Here is a 23,118-nt window from a genome sequence, read left to right on the forward strand (position 1 = left end):
TGATTTTTATACTGCCAGCGCCATGCACTGAGTGGCCCGCAGTTGAAATGCAATAAATTTGAACGAAAAATGTGATAATGAAGGGAAAATTGTAATATACGCGAAAGGTTCGCAGTGCAGAACGTACCAAGGTTCTGTTGTGAACGTGAACCTCTAAATTTCCGAGGTTCACACACAGAACGCGAACGTGAACCTCGCGTTCACACCATCCCTACTTCTGACCGAAATTACTTTCTCAAATTTCAAAAGTACTCGTACCTCATCTCTATTTTAGCCAGCAGTTTTGTCATTTCTCGGTAATGGCTACATCTACTTGTAATTGAACAGAAATTGGCACTATCAGACTGCAATCGAGAATGCTTTTACCATGTTTCCAACAAAATCCAGCTGTTAAGTCCTGATGACACCGATGAACACCCGGAAACTACGCAGAACACACATCTACAGCCAACAATAACATTTCCTGATCCACAAATAGTGTATTAGCTCGATAAAACGTTTCCGACTAATCGAAAAGTCCGAATCCCATGTCATCGTCAGATTCTTCTTCAGATTCCTCCTTCACCTCTTCTTTTTTCGCTGTAAAAGAATAGAATACGTCAGTTATGCAGCTTTTCCACACGTCACGAAGTAATATATCCTAACTGCTACACATGTTGCTGTACGTCCACGCCAGCCATACATTGTTTTGAAATGGCCTGTGGTAAGCGTTATACAGCGTTCTATGTTCCTCCAGGTAAATACAGTGAATGCGTATGTGTAGGCACCCGCTGGGTAAGATCAAGGAGGGTAATCATGGTACTATTACAAAGTGCGAACTTTGATAGGGATGGAAACGGGCTTTGTAGGGCCTCCCCCACATCTAACTAACCTATAGTACAGCAAGCAACATGATAGACCAGCAATTGGCTCTAGTTTGCAGCCACAGGGTGACAAGTCTGCCAATGGGGCACCGAGTGAATTGCAATACATACTCGTTTAAAGTAGATGCCATACGACCCAAATCACACCATTGGAATGACGAAGGAGACCAGGCACAGCAAATCAAGAGGAATGATCACATTGCTGGTAAGCCAAACATTCTTACTGTACACAATTGTGGTGCCATTACGGACGAGATGTGGAAACCGTGTTCGCTTCGAGCATGGCAGACAGTTACGATCAAAATCCTGAACAAGTTTTGTTAAAACAACTGGGCAAGTAACCCCTGTCGGCTGTATAGAAACGCAGGCTACAAACCACCATCGATCACCTGTGACACGTTCATTCTAGTTTCAATACTGTATTATAACTTGGTATTCACCACTACTTGGTTACAAATTTACTGAGTTGCCAGGCAAACAGCAACGCTCGACTACTCCAACCAACTACAGAGTATAGTGCTTGTTACAAATCACATGTCTATTACATAACGTAACTATAATGATTAAGCAACATACCCTCGGCTTCACCACCAGCAGCGGCGGCAGCTCCACCACCAGAGCTAGCGACAGCACCACCGGATGGAACGCTGGCCAGTTTCGCTTGTCCTGGTAAAAGAAAATGTGATGTCAGACCACGTCAAGGACCAAAAAAAATGGTTGTTGATCGAACGGGGTCAGAGCCTCAGAACATTATGATTCATTCACTTTCAGTCAGGCGAAAGATGGTAATATTTTGTTCATCACAGGCGTTGACAGGACAGTGAGCTGGGTGCAACGGTACACATGGTTAGGTGCTGGAGTGAGCTATAAGTGTTAGGTAGTTCAGACACTTAAAATGGATGACGGACATCGTAACAAACTTGGTATTCCAACAATTCATGATTCTTGTTTATAAATAATGACAATTGTTATATAGGCAGAAGAAGATGTATTCAGCATCAGCCCGGTACGAAACTACATCAGATGCGACTGCAAGATACAATGTTAGCATCGACCAGTCACCATAAATGCTATATTAAGCATATCTAGTCTTTACAAATACTGTACCAAACCACTCAATTACCATGAAAGCTAATATTTGGTCAGGCTCCAATAACAAAATTATAAATATGGATGGAATGGAACTGTGTGGCTGTCAATTTCCCAAGAACAATGCTACACAAAGTTCATGGTGGAACGTCGTTCGTTTCTACAAATGTACACAATGTGTAAAATGACAATGGCAGAAAGAATATCAAAATCTCGCAGTTGGATGGTCGGACACAAGGGCTCAAGTGCCCAGACTGGAATCGGTGGTTGTTTTCGACAACATATTGTGTGCTGTGACTGACAGATTTCTCGCATGATTAGAGAATTTGGTCCGTGTGACAGAATAGTTTATTACGGTCTGATTCGAGACTGAATTACTTATTAAACAAAACTATGTGCTAGAAAAGACCTGGTATGATACGCCGGACTAGGGTTACGCCATATATTTGTTGTTGAGCGAATGCCACGCTTGCTTGCTTTCATCGTAAAGCACAAGCGTTTTATTCTGGATCTGGACCTTATTATCGCTTCGTGACGTTAGCATATTTCATTAATCGGCACGATCAGATATATATGCTCGCGTGACGCGTGCCGTTGCCACAGATTTCACTTTGGTCAGGTGCTACTTTTAGAACGCGCACAATAAAACGGAACACTATAGGCCGGTGATTATATCAGAATCCAAGGTTATAGTATATAGATAGAATGGAAATTAATCTATTGTATAGCATGCAAGCCAGCAGTTCTTCAGTCAGTACTTGCACGCACACTACGTGATAGACTTCAAAGCTGCTACAAAAGAGAATTTCAAGACTTAGTGGTAATGTCTTCAAATTATTTTCAAAAAGTCTTTGAAGACTAATCAGTCTTAGCAAGCACTTTCAATCATTAAACCAAGGAATAAATTGCCTAATATAACAGACCCTCCTCCCCCAGGGATTCAGTAAGACTGAATTTGCTGAAATTGAGAACAAATCATTACATTGCCTAGTATTCAAGAACAAAATTACAAATTTTTTGTAGTGCACTGCTCAATATACAATTCTAGTAGGCTATTCATCAAGTCAAATCTCAATATTTGGTTCATTGCATGCTGATTAGTTAAAGATACAAGTGAATCTATCATTATTTTGATGCTCAAGAATAATTTATGTTTAGAAACACTGGACCAGACAGAAATTATGTTGATATTAATATCGATTATTAAAGAGTGGCTTCAATCATGGTTCAATAATCGAGGAGAGCATCAAGATCAACTTTACATCATCATATACTTTGTTTCATTTTCAACCAGTGTTTCAACCAGTCTGTTTCAGATGCCACGAGTTCAGACACAATGAATCTGCGACATAATTCCACAAGAGAAAACCTCACCAGCTGCGATAACTTCTTCCAGGTTCTTGCCCTTCAATTCCTTCATGACAATGTCAAGTTTTTCATCATCTACATCGATTCCGACAGATCCAAGAATGGATTTGATGTCGCTGGCGCTTGGAGAAGCATTGCCACCCAGGGCAGCCAGGAGATACGCGGCCACGTAACGCATTCTGAAGCACCGAAACAACAGTTGATGAATTAGTAATACCAATCGCGAAATACAATCATCACTATATTGTAAATCGCATCGCTACAACCACCATAACTACAACATGCATTATTAATTATATAAATGACCAGTAGACACTGAATTAACGAATGTATACTCACTTTTAAGTCCTGATAGACACGAAACGACAACGCGCGATGAGCTACTGAGTCAAAAGAGGACGGCTGTTAAGATATTTTTTCTCACGTGTAAAATTTTCACCGCATGATGTCTCGTTCTTGTAAAAATATGGCTCGACATCGCATAGCAACTCAGGATATGTCAGAAGATGTAAGAAGTTATTTCACATTCATGTATATTGTATATATTGTCGCTCACAATCCACGGAAAATCCATTCTCACATATAGATTCGTTCGGTGACAAATAATGAGAATTTATGTGAATAGGGAATTATGCAAACTCTGAAACTCACTCTAAATTGAGCTACTTGAAAGCGATACTTCTGCAGTCGCGGTATTGCGCGGTATCGCCAGTCGAATAATTCATCTTCGCAATTCTGACCTTGTTCATTTTGTCAGTGTAAATGTTAATCAAAATAAATGGTAATAAATTATCTTTTCTACGGGACAAAACTTCGTTCATCCAATTTGTGCATATTTTTATCAGCTGAAGCAAGCAATCTGCTCAACACATACACACAATGCGATAAACAAGACACACACTGCGACGTTATGAACAGATAGGGGGATGCCGAGCGACCAGTCAGTTGGGGTGTCTTCAACTGGCATCCACCTCGACCTAGTGCCCGATGTCACAGCCTTCTTTGATGTTATTCTTTCTTCGCCAGTCCTTTTTTGAAGCTATTTCTTGCATTCTTTATCGTGTCTTTTTTCTGGGCTTTTTTTGTCGCCGTAAGAACCGCGACACGGGTGACGAGGAGCCCATAATAACCTCCGACGGCGGACATCGCACCCGAGCCGCCTGCTCGGATGTCGCCGACTCTCACCAATATGCTACCTCCCCCCTAGATTGTATAAAGACGGATTGACATCGTGAAGAAATTAAACGAACAGCCACATACAGCCCTAAGTAGTGATAGAAACATGTTCAATGCCATTGAAGCTGCGTATGCATTATCTAATTTGATAGCTGATTTGGCAATTGCCGGTCAAAAATTCCAAATTTGTTAATACATTGGGTAAAGGAACTTTTGAAGTTGACTTGTCGATTTCGTTGGCTATAACATCACACTGTCACCATGTTATCAATATCTTGCTGTTGCCAGAGCTCCACACTGTTAATGTCATGGACGATATATTTAGTATGATAGCTGTACCTTCGTGTAGCTCATGTTTAGTGTTGCATCGGCCGCTACGTATCGCAGTTGAAATTGATTGCTTACGTGGAGATTATGGTTCAGGCGAATGGACGTATAGGCTACAATTGGCCGGCAGATCACATGCGACGGTGAGAGAGATATCCCTGAGAGAGACGTTGACTTTTGTTGTTGTGTCCTTCTGGCAATTTTTGTTTTAATCATTTTAATAAACTTCGCATAATAGCTAAATAAGCTTGATTTCGTGGCATTAGGAATATCGACATTATTTTCAGCAATTGTGATAGTCGTCATCGGGGATGTAGGCTATGATTTGTTTCGCCCTCACTAATTTTTTCCTTCGTATTCGAAGGCGTAGCCTACAGATTCACGCCGTAAATACTCGAACCACTGGATGGTAAGTCCACCATAAGTTACTGTCATAATTACATAAGTTCCGAATCAAGTAAAGTCCTTTCACTTCATGAAAGATGTGTGTCATATTCCATCCACACCCCTAAAACCGACCGCCTACGACCCAATTTCTTCTTGTAATGTAAGTTTTGCTTCCTCCCGTGTTCCTATAGTGCTAGCCTCTCGACACCACTGAGCTACAGCCACACCCTACCAATATTGATCACTCCCGAATAAAACAACAACACACAAGCGTACATAATATGCAATCCTTGCATAGACGAGATTATTGAAAGGTTGATAAGGAACTAAGCGATGCAACGGCTACAGAGAACGAACGATTTGAAGTCAACGCCACTAAATTAGGAATAGGAAAAGTAACAGCATATCGGCCAAGCCTCAGTGCTAGAGCTAAGCACATATTAATCGCTGATCTTTTGAGGAAATACATTTGAACAGGCGGTGATCGCGAAGCAAATATCTCAGGAACTTGAATTATTCAAACCAAAATACAAGAGATTTTTGACTAGTATGCGAGTATAGTATTCTGTTTTGAATTCGGGTTTTTCGCAGGGCGGTAATTGTGTCACAACAATGAGATTAGTTCAACAGATCTCTGACAATGTCTTCACACTGAAAAAGACGAATTCACAATTCCGGGTATGCAATTACTGTGAACTACAAGATTTTTTGACGCACAACTTTTACCATTCAAACATCTGAAAAAGTTGTGAAGTCCTAAAAACAGACGTCATCAATCGCGAAATCGTCACAAAGCTAAAATACTCGAGTATACAAAACAAAAAAAGTATTGCAAGCGGAATGTGACTAATAGACAAGCGCCGGACCTGCGTCAATGTCTTAGCCTGGATGACAATTGTGGTTGTAGACAAAAATGAATCACAATGTCGACGAATACGAGACTACATGTTGGTGAGTAAGAGACTGTGAAAACTCAAGCAGGCTTACATCCCGAAATCGATTACGAATTCAGCACTGGAAAATTAGTCACACCGAGAGATACTATCAATTTCCCGGTCGTAATCAGGCGATACAATATTTTCACTTCGACGCTGTCACAGTTACCCCATGTACGTTTGCTGCTGAATCAAAACAAATTTCGATTCCTAAACAGATGCATAGCTTATTTCTGAAGATGCGTAAGTCTAGAGGTGGTCAGTAAAGAAGCAGTTCTGCTTTTACAGAGTACTCAAATAGATTTGTATTTACTCGAATAGATCTTTTTACATCACTTACCCTTCTACCTTTCTACCTAACATTATTTAAAATAAAACTACTTGCTTTTTAGATATTTGATAATACAAAGTAGAGACTAGCTGGGACATGCATCACTTTTTTGAGAAAAGTCGTCAGTACTGGCCGAAATGGTCCTTGCGTCACAGTAAGCGGATACATTTTCGAAAATTAGTAAAACTGGTGATGACCGACCCGATTGGCGCTCAGATGCCGCAAAAACATCAAAGACAAAAACAAACAGCATCCTGTCCCATCCTTGAGTACATTTCAAACCCTCATTATTGCTCCCACTTGAAATAGTTATGACATATCTTCGAAATATCTATCTACCTCTACTTGTAATACAGTTGAAATTTAACCCATTACTTTTACTTCTGGTAGAGTATTAAAGCTACCTGCTTCGACCACCTCTGGGTGCGACGCAATGAAAACAGATGGCATCGCATAGTCCACATAAAAACTGAAAATACGATTGGAATGCTGAATGAAAACACTGAATTAAAATTAAATTGAAGAACTTTTTCTGATCTAAATAAAGAATACGTAGGTACACAAGTAAAATGAAGGCAACGATCAACGGCTGACATCTTAAGACATCTCGAACAGGGTTGTAATGACTCGAGACAAGATTTATTGGTGACTCGAGTCCTTTTGTTACATGCGAACAATGACTCGACTCGAGTCAATTTGTGTATTGAATCGACTTGTACTCGAGTCATTGCGTATGACTCGAGACGCGAAGGGCCGAGAGCTTTCATTGTAACTTCGAAGACTAGTAAAGTTATCACTTTATTGGTATTTTGTCTATCAGTACTGGTACTTGAAAAATAGGGCCAGAAACTGATAAGAGTAAGGAAATTTACTGTATGTATATAGTGGATTGGGCATGCCTTAACCGAAACTGAACAGTGAACATAATGACTTGGTCACGGTCGTCTGCTTGCCGACTTGGACTCAACTTGACTCGAGTCAAAACTATAAATGTAGGGTTGACTTGTGACTCGGAACCTTGTGACTTGGTTACAACCCTGGTCTCAAACGACGCAAAAGTGGTTGCGCCGAGATGTAAAAACTCACAATGACGTCACGATGTTCAAATGGCGGAAAATTGAGAACAAAGATCACTGTTTTGTTACGATGAGGGCAGATTACGCCTGCTGAAGACAGCACGAATTTTGATTCGAGATTTGAGTATATCTGGATTAGGACAATCGGGAATAATCTCGGCAGTTCTCGTCAGCGAATTTGCGCAAAGATTTGGACGTGATACCAAATAAATTCACGATTTGAATTACATAGTCTCGTACGAATATCGGGTTGAAGTACAGAATAACGAAAGTGCGAATCGTAAAATGTTGCTAGACCTCTTCGTAGATGTCTTCGTCAGCTGCAAAAATAACGACAAACATTTAACCAAAGATAGAGGGAAAGAGAAACTTGATTGATGGGAAGGTCTATAAGCTGAGGCTACTTTGCCGCTACCAGAGATTGGCGTTGGACCAGGATTTTAGTAAACAGAGTTTAAAGACAGTGGTCAGATTTGCAAATTTTATGCTGGATTTGTACGTTTGGAATTTCCAGTATGTTCTAATTTCCATGCAACTTCCGCATAATCGACAGTTATCAAGTCATAACGCACTGTGGCTTTCCATTTAGTGTTCATTCATGCCTCTTCTTTACATTGTGTAGGCCCGGACATTTCAGAACACCAGCATCACGATTCACGCCGAACTACAACTCTGTTTTCTAGTTGTACAGCAACTGAACTTTTTTCTTAAATGTGCAATCAGGACTAGAACTACTTTTTTTTTTCAAAATCCGCAACTAGAACTAGAACTAGTCACTTCTCGAAATTCGCAACTGGAACAACAACTACTCGCTTTTCAACATTCGCAATTAGAACTAGAACTACACAAAAAAACCAGAAGTCAGTTGACCGTCAAATAACCAGATTCGTAGCTCGAAGAATTCTTCAAATCAACTCGTCTCACACCTGTTTGGTCATAGATAACTTCGTCCTCCATACCCATGGGGGGTATGCTGGACGAGGACATGTCCATACTGGGTCGGGCCCCGCCGGCAACCCCCATCATACTTCGAAGGTCGTCGATTTGAATGTCGATCTTGTCAGAGTCCACGTATCCGACTGAAGGCAAAAAGGGAATTTAATCGGGGAGCGGTCAAAGCAGTCAGCATTGCTACTCATGCAGAAGTGACAACATAAATTTCTACTCAATTACGGGTAGAAGTGGTTGTCCAATACATGTCCAAACTAGTCTGGGACGATTCCCAAAGTAAATTTGTTGGAGCACTGCATACTTTTGGCGGCTAATCGGAGGTGGCTACTTTGGAATGAAGCTGCATCTTCTGGACTAATTACTAGGACTAATTACTAGGGTCTAAAACAGTCAAAATTTTGTCAAAACTGTAGCGTTAGGTCGACGTTTTTTGCAACCTGCATTTCGTTTGTATCGTAGATTTTGCACTGTCGGTGAACTTAGCATTTGACATTTTACAGCTTGCAGCCTACTTTATAGGCCTACCATACGGCCCATTGTCTGCTCATTGTCAAGCATAAACATTCAAATGAAGCAAACAGGTTGACATGGTGTTATGCTCAACGTACCGCAATATCCCAACTGAAGCAAGACTGCGTGGGCATTGCACGGTTCTTATATCAAAAAGCGCATGATGAAAAATTGTGATGTAGACACCATTGTAAGAATGAAGCAACACGGTTTGTCACCAGCTGTGTACGCACAACTTTAGTGTGTCAGCCAACAACTGCTGCTGTTGAACGTTCTTTCTCCATTCTTGGCAAGCTACTTGGTAAGGACAGACATTTTCTACCCGAGAATGTAGGAAAGTATCTTTCGTTGTAGTACAACAAATTTTAATCATTTCTACCATACTGCGTGATGTAACTACTGGATTTCTTCATAGGGCCAGATTTCGTGAAAATAAAGTCTTTTCATGTAAAAATTTGTCAGTTTTGAGTCAAAAAAGTTTTTTCATGCCAAACTACTTCGTGAGGACAGACAGTTCCAACTAGAAATGAAGATAAGTAATACAATTCTAACAATATGTGGGAAAACACCTGATTTGCATACGTTAGGTCAAAATTTGGTTAAAATTAAGTTTTTTAAGGTCAAAAAAAGTCAAAATTTTGATTTTTTAGGTCAAAATCTTCTATTTTTAGGTTAAAATAAATCGCCTTACTAATGACACTATGGACATGTGAATTTTTCAAAATCGGTTAACGCGATACAGGGGCTCTTTCGCCCACTTGTCATGACAATATTACTCATGAAATTAGCGCAACCGTCTCCCAGAACTAATGTAAAGATTAAAAACTAAGTAGTTTTGCCGAATTTGAAAAGCATAATGTAATTTTGGGATAAGTATGCATTGCTTTTACGAGTGATATTGCCGTAAGAACAGCGCGATGGCCCAGACACTGCCAAGACCAAGACGATTGGAAAACGGCTTAGGGCTTCCTTACAAGATCAAGCTTTACAATTAGATAGTATTTCAGCTAGTACCTTGTCACGCTAGCCCCAATATCGATTCCTTAGTCACTGAAAAGCGTTTTCAGGTACCGTACGCAGCTCATAGTTCAAAATAAAACAAAATTGACGATCACAATAGTTTTTGTTGTATTTGTGCTTCTTTAATAAAATATTACATCTTTTGTGGTTACTATACCCGTCGCCAATGTTAGAGAGCACAGCGTTGTAGTGACGTAAAAGTGTGGCCTATTTTATGTCGATATTGCGTTCTCAGGGCCTCTACGATGTTTGAAAAGTGGTCCGGGCCCGTTTTGAGTTGGCGACCCTTCCTCTAATATGTATGCACTGAGTCAAGAGAGTTGTGTCACTCACATTCCCCGTTGTTGTTTCGGACCAGCATTTTCCCTTTCGGATTGTCCGTCATTCTGATAACGTCGACGGCCTCGCCGGCAGTCAACGCCAACGCGCCCTTGCCTTTCGCCTTGGCATTTTCCTTCGCAAACGCCTTGCCCACGTGATTGATATCGCCTTCCGCAGGTAACTGTAAACACGGTAGGCTTGTAGATTTCGAGATATTGAGTGCGGAACAGATTCGTACTATATACTGGATTTTCAAAATGCGAAACTAGACCTGGAACTACTCACTTTTCAAAACGTGCAACTAGGCTATTGCTCGCGTCATTGCCAAAGTCAAATTAAATCGGAGTTAGATATATCTTCGAATACTGGAACAGACAAATACCAACATCATTATAAAATTAATGTGGCATGGTAGTTGGTATTGTATTATGGTGTGTCTTCATTTTATCCCCCAGTCAGTCCGAGGTTTAAGGTTTTTGAAGCAGTTTTGGAGTGAATTTCAAGTTCTCAAATCATTAAAAGATACGTGGTGTTTAAATATTGTCGAATACATGAAATTTCCAAATCCCGTGAGCCGCGTATCTGAGACCCTTCACTTTTTTTTATCATGGTTATGATGCTGTCAGCATTCTGTGTCCTAGAGCTAAACCAAAAGTGAAAAATCAGCAAATCAATGAACAGATCGTTTTTGGCTAACAATCTCAATTTTATGAAGTGCGACCCGCGAATAGAATCAGATGTTGAACACAACCAACTGATACCGGATAATTTACGAATTACTGAATAGCAAATAAGCCAAGAATTATTGGAGATTGATTCAGCATCAAGAGTTAGAAATGGGAGGTGTTTTGGCTCCCAAAGCCTACTCCGGCTACGTCACTGTTAGCAGTGATGACTCAGAGCAGTGGCTGCAAGAACATCACGCAACAGAATTCCGATTCACGTCAAACGCAGCCAGTTCTACAATTAATTTATCTTATTTGCGGATGGAACTAGAACTATGGTACTCAAATAACAAGTAATTATTAGTTGACCGTCACGCAACTACATGTGCATAATATCGTGTAGCACTAACGTGAATACACACATTTACGACTGCGGTTCTTCGTGCCACGATTTTCAATTTGTTGCGACACGTTTTTGGTCGTTTGGGACTAGGATTCAAAGTCGCAATTTTCGAGCGGTTGGAGTGCGGGGTTAGGACATTTCCGTCGTTTGGGAGTAGCAGTCAGATCCCACTTTTTAATTTGAGCGTTTCTGGTGTCAGTTTGATCATGATACGAAAGGAATGCCGGATTGGGACGCAATTCGAAATGAATGCTGGATTGGCCATGATACAAAAAGAAATCCTCAATTTTGACTTGGATTCATACAAGACACAAGATCAATTCTTGATTTTGACGTGGATTTTCTCACATCCAAAACAGTATTTGGAATATTACATTCGATCATCATTGCTGAGGACAGATATCACAATGTCTGGGTCAAAGATCGAGGTAAACGGGAGACATAGCCACCTTTTGCCCCCTGGCCACGGCCCTTGTCTGCCGAAGGGATAAAAACTAGAAAAATTGGGCATCGCACACACAAAGCATCGCAATAATAAGAAGATATGAAACAGTCCGTTTCTTGAAAATACGGTTGGCGGTACTCAACTTGAGTGTTGCTACAACTACATTCAATGCTCGAAGACTTTTCGTGCGCCCCCCATCGAGAGTTAACGGCACAATGACAAGCATACAGAAAAAGATTCATTTCATAGTTACATTGAACTTTTTCCGCATATCTTTTTCTTTCTTTTCCGATGCCTTTTTCTTCTTGTCTTTCTTGCTGCCCTCTTGGCTTCTGTTATCGAACAAAGACCGTGTCATTACATTTCGTAAACGGCAATTATTTTCGACGGCAGGTTCTCAGGTTTGGCGCAGGCATTGAGTTAGTTTGACAAGTTCAAATCAAAGTTAATAAAATCATTAATTCAACTCGAATTGTGAGACAAAATAAGCCACACACTTTAGCAAAAATTTACGACAGTAGGGAACGCCGTGTTCTCAAACATGGGCGACGTGCATTGTTCCGCAAAAGTAATTTTCTATCAAAGAAATGCAAATATAACAAAAATATCATGATCATCAATTTCATTTTCGTGTCAACTATGAGCTGCGAACGATATCCGACAACGCTATTCAGCGACTAAGGAATCGATGTCGGGGCTAGCGTGACACAGAACTAGATGAAAGACTATCTCCTCGCAAAGCTTGATCTTGTGGGGACGCCCTAAGCCGCTTTTGAGCTGGGAGGTCTTGGTAATAACTGGGCCATTGCATTTCAAGGCAATACGTGCCCATTAACATCAACTGATTCTCTCTCGAGGCCGTTTCATCTGGTGAGGAATAGCGATGTTGAGCACAGGCGACTAACGACAATATTTTGAAACTGAAAGAAATTTCAGCGTCTCAAAATGCTGTACTTAGAGTTGTTCCGCAATCTCGTATCCGATCGCGGGCTGCAAAATATGACCGTGACGGTAACCTCTGTTCTGGTGTATCACATTATACATTTTGGGTCTTGGGGGGGGATATGAAAATAATAGACGCCGCCGATTACAGCTATGGTACCCCTCTCAACTATATACTTATTAATACAGGGCTGGGCAAAATCGCGTAGCAGTGAGATTCCATTCCGAATCGAGTACGATATTGAACTTTGGGTCGAGAATCGCTTACTATGCACCAGGGTTGTTACCAAGTCACAAGGCTCCGAGTCACAAGTCAATCTCACTTTTATAGTTTTGACTCCAGTCAGGTCGAGTCATTTTCAACTCACCACAGAGTCAAGTTCGAGTCCCATTCATCAGGCATAGGGTCGAGTGCGAGTCATGCCATTATGACTCGAGTCCGAGTCCAAGTCACTATTTTGACTGCTCAGTTTCCAGTTAAAGTCTTCCTAAACCCACTTTTTATAACTCTGTTTGGTGATATCGAATGGTGTGTATATATAGTATACTGATTTTCCTCCCTTTTAGCAGTTTGTGGTCGAAACATGTCGCATTTTCAAGTACCAGTACCAATAGACGAAATCCCAATAGGGTGGTCACTTTACTATTCTTCGAAATTACAAAGAATTGTCGGTCTTGGCCGTCTGAGTCTCGAGTCATATGACTTGGTTCAAGTCATGCGCAATGACTCGAGTCCAAGTCAAGTCATTTCCGTATTTTGAGAAAGTGACTCGAGTCATTGCAACCCTGCCATGCACTCACAGCCGTATGAATGATGCAAAATATCCAAATATGCGCCTTTTTAACGACTGAAAAGAATATCAATTAAACCTTATTTGGCAGTTTTTCGACCATACCAACTTTATTTGACGTAGTGACAATGTGTTGATCACGACTTCGCAGATATGTCATGTCCAATGATCGTTTACAAATCATTGCGCCCAGTTCTACTTATCAACAAGATCGCTTGCGTTTCACGCCGTGATTTCCAGGCGTTGTTTTAGGATAGGCCTTTGAAAATTAACATTTTGCAGTGTAAAAGTCATTCACCCTAGGTTCGTTGGGGGCGGCGGCTGCTGCTGCTTCTGCTGCTCAAGCTGAAGCCTCTTGAACTTCATGTATTCGTCCACATCCTCGTACATGTCTTCACCCTGATATCACGAAAAACGGGAATTACAAAAGAGAACAGTGATCAATACGTGGACACGGTCTGCAAATATTTAACATCTACTCCTGCATTAGTTGAAGTAACACTGTAAATCTCTGCTCAATTACAGATGGAAGTAGCAATTTCAAAGACATGTCCAAACTACATCAAGGGTGTGAATAATACTTAAGATAGCGTAATGGTGGAGCGTCCGGCTTCTTGATCGGTGAATCGTGGGTTCAATCCCCGGCCGGGTCAGACAAAAGACCTGATTAGTAACACTGGTATCCATGACTCAGCTCAACATTACCGGGATACCACGAAGGGGTGGTGCAAGACCTAAAAAGCTGTACAAGGCTATATCTTCACCTTCCTTGTCCAGCGGCTCAAGCACATCATGCACTCACGGCATGCATACGCACAGACCGCGTGTACTTACATCATGAGCCTGTGTGTATGCCGCAAAAAAGGTTGCCCGACATATCAACTTGCGACACAATGGAAGACGAGAGTCGAGCATGGGACACTTCAGCATGTGACTTTATGACCCAAAAACTTACCCTACCCGAAACATTATCCTCCAAACCTAACCCTAACCCAACAATAAATCCATCCCTAACCCACCCCAACCCGTAATTTAACCCACATGCTCATGTGCCGCATGCTCATTAGGGGTATTCACAAATGACTTTTTTCCTCAAATTGTAATGGCTACTTGATAAAATTGTTAGGTTACCTAATTTAAGCCTACACACAGAATTTGGTTCAATTCCAGCCAGCAGCCGCATTGCTACAGAAGATAGTTTCTATTTATTATGCAAAAATAATTAAACAAAAATGTCAAAATTCTCTGTTCACCCCGTGAAAGTGTTAGGTTGTCTATGGACACGATGTTCACCAAATTTGCCTCAATTCCAACCAGTGGAAGCGGAGTTATTGCCGTCGAAACCTTTGGATTTGAATAAAATAGTATTTACAGTGGGCACAACTATAATAAATAATTAAAGAATTGGTCACCGTAAATACTATTTTATTGATAATCCAAATTTTTCGACCACAATAACTTCGCTTCAACTGGTTGGAATTGCGCCAAATTTGGTGTGTATCATCTCTACTGACAGCCTAACAATTCTGTGGGTCGGCAGAAAATTCTAATTTTCTGATTGATTTTATTTTTTTATATAATAAATACCAAGCTCTCTACTGCAAGAACTTTGCTTCTACTGGTTGGAATTGAGTCAAATTTGGTGTGCAGCGATTTTTTAGCCAACATATTACTTTTATCAAGTAGCCAGTGAAATCTGAAGAAAAATTTTTTTATAAACAGGATTATTGTCGACGGACCCACAAAAACATCAAGAACAGAAATATGCTACGCTATGCTACGTTTTGACATGCCTTAGAACAGTGGTTCTAAACCTTTTTGGACCGTCACGTACCTCCGCGAACCCCCATAAATTTTGGTTCAAATTTAGGTCACTTATCGTGCAATTGTCATCTGTCCGGTGCAAATATTACTTGCTATAGGCTGGTGATCAAAAGCAACAAAAGTGACTTTTCTTGAAAATAATACACTATACGTAGAAAACGGGGAGGCTTTTTTTACATAGCGAATTCCGCCGCTGAATTTCATGAAATACGTGGTCGTGTCTTGAAATTCGATTTGACATTGTAAAAACATTCACCGCTTATCGCCTGTCGAGCGACGGTAAACCAATTCCACCGAGATAATTGGTGGCGAACGTAATATGCCTGCTAACGAGTAAAGCTCTTGGCACATATATGCCACAAAAATTGAAAAACTGATTAATTAATGAACATATCACGTACACCCTAGTTATTTTTATCTACCAGCACATCTTGTTGAAGTTACTCTAGAATAGTATGGTTATGAATATCGAAGGAGAACAGGGATTCGGCGGTGAATTTTCACTCCCCATATTTGCACGGATCAGGAGAAAGACTTCAGGTATTTTTATGTTAACGACTGTTCCCTAATTCGCCGAGGCTAACAACTTCAAATCAAAGCCGGTTTGCAAGTATTTCGAAGCCAGCCTTACTACTGCAACTTTTTATTTTTTCCACAAACCCCAACAAACGTGTCGAAGCAGCTATATACGTTTGTATCAGTAGACTATTGGCAATTGAAATGAATTGCCACATTAGGATGTTTCATGCCAGGTCTGTTGATGTGACTCCTGAAGTTCCATCAGTTATGCAGCGAAACTGTCTCGGGATTTCCCTATAGTTTACAAAACTTTCAAATTAGGTTTTCAATAATTTTGCAAATTCGGAGGATTCGCGGACCCTTCGGTTGAAAACCACTGTCTTAGAAATTGCTACTTCCACACTTCCACTAGAGCCCGAACGATAAAGACTTCGCCCGTTCTCTGTTAAAATAATCAAATAAGACACTGAAAACAGGGATACTGACCTCAGCCTCTTGTGGAATGCCTCCGTCAGATGGGTGTGCGGCTGCGAAAAAAAAATGATAGAATTCAAGTAATCCTAGGTACAGGCTGTGTGTACTGTGTCCATTAGGGTTGTTATTCTCTGGATTCCCGGGATTCACCGATTTGATTGATAGATTAGCTAAAATAATCGCTGCACACCAAATTTGGCTCGATTGCAACTGGTATATGTCAAGGTACAGGAGTTTGAATACTTTGAATATAGATAACTAACCTACAGATAGATACGCAACACCCGCCGTCACGCTTGCTTGCCCGGAGGAAATTACTGCTCAGCAATCTGAACGCAGCATAATTGCTAATCCCATAGCTCAAATTCAATATTGTTGATCTTATTTGAAAGTTACTGTCGCGCTGATTCCGAAAATATACTTTAAAATCTAATCAGGGCAATGGAAACCCCTTGAAATACGCCTCAAAGTCTAAAAATCAGCATTGTTCGAAACAATCGCAGCGACGCATAACAATCACCATAAAAATGGCCCTTGTGTGGTTGCGATTGTTCAGAACAATGCCTATTTTCATACTTTGAGGTGTATCTCAAGGGGGTTCCATTGCCCTGATTAGATTTTAATGTATGTTTCCGGAATCAGCGCGACAGTAGCTTTCAAATAAGATCAACTTTATTGAATTTAAGCATGCGGGTCGTCAGCTATGGGATTAGCAATTCTGTTGCGTTCAGACTGCTGAGCAGTAATTCCCTCCGGGCAAGCAAGCGTAACGACGGGTGTTGCGTATCTATCCGTAGGTTAGTTATCTATACTTTGAACTTGTTATAAAAAAAGTATCAAAAAGGTTTTATTCAAATTTTACCTTCAATCCCATGTCAAGTTGTCTAAAAGAACGATGCATAACAATATTTGCTCATTTGCAACCGGTACAAGCGGAGTTATTGCAGTTGTACAGTTTGGTATTGAAAAAATAGCCTGGAAGGTGGATAATCCAAGAATTATTACTGACGAAGTCAAATAACTTCGCTTCTACTGATTTGAATTGCGACAACTCGACAATTTAATGTGGGTTACAATACAAATTTTTTAATTTAAAAAAAAATTATCATCAATTCAAAATTTACAGACACTTGTGCGTTCACAACTACCAGTTATAATTGAGCCAAATTTGGTGTGCAGGGTTTTCGGCAATCTCATAATTTAATCGGCGAATCGCCGGAATCCAGAAAAAAGGGTATTCTTGAACCACCCAAGTCCACAGCTTAATATTCGACTCATGATCGAATTCATGGGAAATTGATTACCACCAAACCTAGCTCAAGACCTTGATGAGCTTGCGATTGAATAAGATCGCAGAGAGCTGTTTAAACTCGGGTTCGACTTCACAGGTATCAGTGCGCAATAGGGCTGGTCAAAAAAGAAACTTTTCCTTCAGATTTCACTGGCTACTTGATAAAATTGTTAGGTTGGACAAAAAAACGCTGAACGGCAAAATTTGGCTCAATTCCAACCAGTACAATCGAGATTGTTGGAGTTGAAAGTTTTGAATTTATCGTATAAAAAATGAAAAAATATGATTTCAAAATTTTCCTGTCGACCCCATAAAATTGTTAGGCTGTCAGTAGAGATGATGCGTACCAAATCTGGCTCAATTCCAACCACTAGAAGCGAAGTTATTGCAGTAGAAAAATTTGGTTTTGAATAAAATAGTATTTACGGTGACTGACTCTTCAATTATTTATTATAAAATCATGGAATTAGAAATTTTTCTACTGCAATAACTTAGCTTCTGGTGGTGGGAATTGAGCCAAATTGGGTATGCATCGTCTCTACTGACAGCCTAACAATCTTATGGGGTCGACATATACATTCTGACATTTTATTTCTTTATTTTTTAATGATAAACTCAAAACTATCAACTGCAAGAATTTCGCATCCGCTGGTTGGAATTGAGCCAAATTTTGTGCGCACCGTCAATTTTTTAGCCAACCTAACAATTTTATCAAGTAGCCAGTGAAATGGGAAGGAAAAGTTTTTTCTGAACAGCCCTAGTGCGCAAGGATATCGCGCCAATTTTGGATTTGTACATGTGCATTGCTACTCACAGATTGCTGGCGGAAACTGCGGCATGTCGTCCGCCGTTTCGTCATATATGGCGGCACCTTCTTCTTCGTCACTGTCGAATGTGGGTCTGTCAACGAATACGGGCGTCATTAGTCGATACAAGTAGACATTCGCGTAAATTTCGAGTTTCTGGAACAGGGGTGCGTGTTATACGAAGAAAGCGTGAATTTCGGCAAAAATTTTGGAAATTCAAATTTCATTCTAGTTTAAAAGAAATCGTATAAGATAGACACGTCACCGGAGAATACAGGCAAGTATTTCACGCATATTTGACATCCTAGAACAGGGATGCATCTGAACGTCTCACACACAGGAAATGAAGATTTCCAGTTTCACCACCGAGTCAAATCCGAGCCCAAGTCATGGTGTTCACCGTTCAACTCTGCTCGAGTGATATAGATGGCTAGCATTCGTAACATCGAAATTTTCCTCAGTTTCAACAGTATCTAGCCCTATTTCCCAAGTATCGGGTCAGGACTTATAGACGAAATACCAATCACGTGGTGACTTTACTGTTCTTCGAAGTGAGAACGAAACGTCTGTCTTGGCCGTACTAGTATCGAGCCAAGTCGAGTCACCAGAAAATCGTGAGTCGAGTCATTACAGTTTCAGTTACAGTTACATGTTTCAGATGCTGCGGTACGGCGGTACGGCCAAAGTTTCAGTACTAGAAAGAATCAGGGCTGTAATGACTCGACTTGACTCGAGACATTTTCTCAAAACACGGAATTGCGCGTGACTCAAACCAAGTCACATGACTCGAGACTAGGACGCCCAAGACCGACATTTCATTGTAATTTCGAAGAACAGTAAAGTAACCGCACTATTGGGATTTCGTCTATTGGTACTGGTACTTGAAAATGCGACCAGAAACTGCTAAAAGATAGGAAAATTAGTATATCATAAATGCAAACCATTCGATAACACCAAACAGAGTTACAAAAAGTGGGCTAAACAAGACTTCAACTGGAAACTGAGCAGTCAACACAATGACTCGGACCCGAACCTCTACTCGCTGACCTGGACTCTGACTTGACTCGGCGGTGAATTGAAAATGACTCGACTTGACTCGAGTCACAACTACAAAAGTAGAATTCACTTGTGACTTGGTTACAACCCTGCAAGAAAGCGAGTTGACGTTGAATTGGTCTCGAAAATGAACAGTGAACACAATGACTTGGACTCGGACTCGAACCGCTGAGTCCTGACTTGGACTTGGACTTGACTCGGCGGTGAATTGAAAACGACTCGACTTGACAGGGTTGTAACCAAGTCACAAGGCTCCGAGTCACAAGTCAGTCTTACTTTTATAGTTTTCACTCGAGTCAAGTCGAGTCATTTCCAATTCACCGCCGAGTCAAGTCAGAGTCCAGGTCATGGTATTATAACTCGAGTCCCACTTTTTACAACTCTGTTTGGTGATTCGAATGGTTCGCATTTATAATATACTAATTTTCCTCACTTTTAGCAGTTTCTGGTCGCATTTTCAAGTACCAGTATCAATAGACGAAATCCCAATAGTGTGGTGACTTTACTATACTTCGAAATTACAATGAAATATCGGTCTTGGCCGTCTGAGTATCGAGTCCTATGACTTGGTTCAAGTCATGCGCAATGACTTGAGTCGAAGTCGAGTCAATACACAGATTGACTCGAGTCGAGACATTTCCGTATTTTGAGTCAAGTCGAGTCAGCAAAAAATCGCGAATCGAGTCATTACAGCCCTGAGTTGAACCCTGACTTAGACTCGGACTTGACTCGGTGATGAATGACTTGACTTGACTCGAGTCAAAATTATAACATAACAATCGACATGTGACTCGGCTACAACTAGAGGTCGACCGATATTGGTTTTGACAGGCCGATACCGATACTGATATATCGACACACACACATAGGCCGATATCAATATCAAGGGAGCAGAGCACAATTTCACCAAGAATATTATACATTAGGCAAGATTGCGCTTGTTAATGCCACGGAAAGCTGAACAACAATAGAGAAAACTGAAATTGAAAAGAGTTACTGCTTAATTGTGCACATTCATTGAAATTCGGGATAACCCAAAAAGCAAAACATGATACAGAATTGCATATCAGTCCCGAAAAGGTAGATTGCAATGCAGGAAGCATAGTCCTTCTACATTCTCACCCGGTTAAACTCGTCCCGCAAGAGTGAATCTGTCATATATCGCTCTTTGCGTCGACGATTTCTTGAGATTGAGAACACGAGGCATTGAATTTCCAATATTTTTGAAATTTTTTTAGATGTAAAATATCGGCTGCGTTATCGGACTTCATAGGCCGATATCGATAATCGGGAAAGCTCTAAATATCGGCCTCCATAATCGGTCATGTCGATAATCGCTCGACCTCTAGTCACAACCCTGGAAAGAATCATCTATCACTATTGCACTGGAATCAATGGACCAGACACTCTATTCAGATGCGAGTACTAAAATTATTGTCGCCAGCCTTAATCCCAGACAGTTCCACTCACATCATATCTGACGACGGCATCCGTTGCACGGGCGGCGGAACTGGTTGACGCATCGGCGGCAACATAGGTGGCGGCGGTTCAGGTGCGTCGGCGGTATCTTCGTAAATGTCGTCTCCGGGTTGCGGCACGCTCGGCAGAGGCAGCGATTTTTTATCTGAAACATATACGAACGATTTGAGAGCGGGCCAAAGCATCAGGAGTCTGTCTGGTGGCTTTGAAGATGATTTTCATATTCGATTAGAATTAGAATTACTGAATTTGACCTAAACAAACTGAATTTGGACCTAACGTATGCAAATTAGGTGTTTTTCAACACAATGTTAAAATTGTACCACTTATCTACATTTCTGGTTGGAACTGGCTGTCCTAACGAAGTAGTTTGGCCTGAAAAAAAACGTTTTTGGCATAGAAACAGGCAACTTTTTACATGAAAAAACCAACCTACGAAGAATTCCAGTGGTTGCAATACGTATTATGGTGGAAATAAATAAAAAAATTTGTAGTACAACGAGAGATACTTTCCTACATTCTTGGGTAGAAAGTGTCTGTCCTTACTAAGAAACTTGCCAAGGACGTTCAACAGCAGCAGTTGTTGGCTGACAACAGTTATGCGTACACTGCTGGTGACAAGTCTTGCTTCAGTTAGGTCATTGCGGTACGTTGAGCATAACACCATGTCCACCTATTTGTTTCATTTCAATGTTTATGATTCACAATGAGCAGACAATGGGCCGTCTACAACGGTAGGCCTATAAAGTAGGCTACGAGCTGTTAAATATCAAATGATAAGTTCACCGACAGTGCAAAATCTATGAAACAAACGAAATGCAGACTTTATAAAAACATTTTGCCGTTTTTTGACCTAACGCTACAATTTTGACCTAATTTTGACCTTTTTTGACATGTCAAAAAAATCGTCCTAGTGGTGACCCTTTTTTTTTCAGTCCTCAGTGCTATCGGTCAAAAAGCTTTCAGAATCACCACTTTTCTTTACCGTTGCTGGAGCTTTCAGAAATTTTAAAAAGTGTCCTCTTTTTCGGAACTCAAAATTTGGTAAAATTTGGGTACGTGGTTGAAAAAGGTTTGAGGGCCCATGCACTAGTAGTTTGTGTACCAAAGTTTGGTAGAACTGGACAACTACAATTATCTAGTACCTGGCTGAGGTGAAGGTAGCGGTCTTCTAAAAGGCAATTCGGGCGGTCCGTCTGCTGCTGGTGGGGCTGGCAGGCCCCTCATCATAGGCGGTAAAGGCGGGGGTTCATTACCGCGCGGTGGTAAGGGCAGTGGTAAGTCGTCCGGCGGCAATGGCAGTTCTTTTGTCTCCGGTGAAGATTTCGGCTTCAAAATTTGTGGCAATTGGAATTTCTTCTTACCTGGAATTGAGAAAGAATTCATTTAAAATGACGGTGGGCCGGGGCCTGTGTGTATATAACCTGAACCTGGGGCTATTTTGGGGGGTAATTCACTTCGACGTTTTTTGTATACCGGTACTTATAACTCTGCCTGAAGTATTTTCAAGCGTAAATATGAATTTAGGCTAACATATATTTTCGCGAGCTTGTATGTATTTCATTTCACTTAACACACTATGCCTGCTGCTATATCATGGTAAACATTAGTGATTATGAACAACAGGGCCGAATGTAGTTTAGTGCTGGCAAATTGCACGACAACAAGGGATGTCTAAGTTCATCTTTACACCTATAATGCAGTAACAATATCGTTGAAATATAGTTTTTAGCATTGGAGAGTGCAGCGGTCTAGTCTGAAATCAACAAAATGCCTTCGAAGAAATGAGGACAAGAATTTGGAACCTCTTGGGTTCGCCTTCACAATGAATAGCCCAACTTTTTCGTAAGTGCGTTGCAATTGCTGATTGAATTCCCTTCAACTTATTGCTGTGAAATAGGATTTTCTGCAATTGTAACTATCAAAACGAAATAAGTTTGCAATTGACTATTAAATGAGGTGATGTCTATTATCCACCCCTTCGTCTAGATGTGACGACTGGATAACACGAAAACAGAATCAGCCTTCCGTTTGACTTGATATTTTAAACAGTCATTTCAGTTTACATT

At 40.8% G+C, this 23,118-nt stretch overlaps 2 protein-coding genes across 4 annotated transcripts in view; both read right to left on the reverse strand.

Annotated features, from left to right (window-relative positions):
• Positions 1-459: 459 nt before the first annotated feature.
• Positions 460-3,774, reverse strand: LOC145443869 (uncharacterized). Its single transcript, XM_080321835.1, has 4 exons — positions 3,660-3,774; positions 3,327-3,499; positions 1,440-1,529; positions 460-579 (listed from the first exon to the last, which is right to left on the reverse strand). Exons 2-4 carry the CDS (start codon positions 3,496-3,498, stop codon positions 506-508), a joined length of 336 nt encoding a protein of 111 aa, XP_080177961.1. The 5' UTR covers position 3,499; positions 3,660-3,774; the 3' UTR covers positions 460-505.
• Positions 3,775-5,483: 1,709 nt separating this feature from the next.
• Positions 5,484-23,118, reverse strand: part of LOC145443917 (uncharacterized) — a 48,286-nt gene continuing 30,651 nt past the window's right edge. For all 3 annotated transcript variants that reach the window (XM_080321856.1, XM_080321853.1, XM_080321854.1), the window contains 9 exons: positions 22,195-22,413; positions 21,041-21,194; positions 18,523-18,608; positions 16,430-16,470; positions 13,899-13,999; positions 12,121-12,199; positions 10,367-10,535; positions 8,479-8,631; positions 5,484-7,872 (listed from right to left, as the gene is read on the reverse strand). In XM_080321856.1, coding sequence (XP_080177982.1) covers positions 7,844-7,872; positions 8,479-8,631; positions 10,367-10,535; positions 12,121-12,199; positions 13,899-13,999; positions 16,430-16,470; positions 18,523-18,608; positions 21,041-21,194; positions 22,195-22,413 — 1,031 coding nt within the window. In that variant the 3' untranslated portion in view covers positions 5,484-7,843. The remainder of the gene's footprint in view (positions 7,873-8,478; positions 8,632-10,366; positions 10,536-12,120; positions 12,200-13,898; positions 14,000-16,429; positions 16,471-18,522; positions 18,609-21,040; positions 21,195-22,194; positions 22,414-23,118) is intronic.

This window comes from Botryllus schlosseri, chromosome 1, assembly GCF_051294905.1.
Source record: "Botryllus schlosseri isolate E-star chromosome 1, Bs_hap1, whole genome shotgun sequence".
In the NCBI taxonomy this organism is placed as follows: domain Eukaryota; kingdom Metazoa; phylum Chordata; class Ascidiacea; order Stolidobranchia; family Styelidae; genus Botryllus; species Botryllus schlosseri.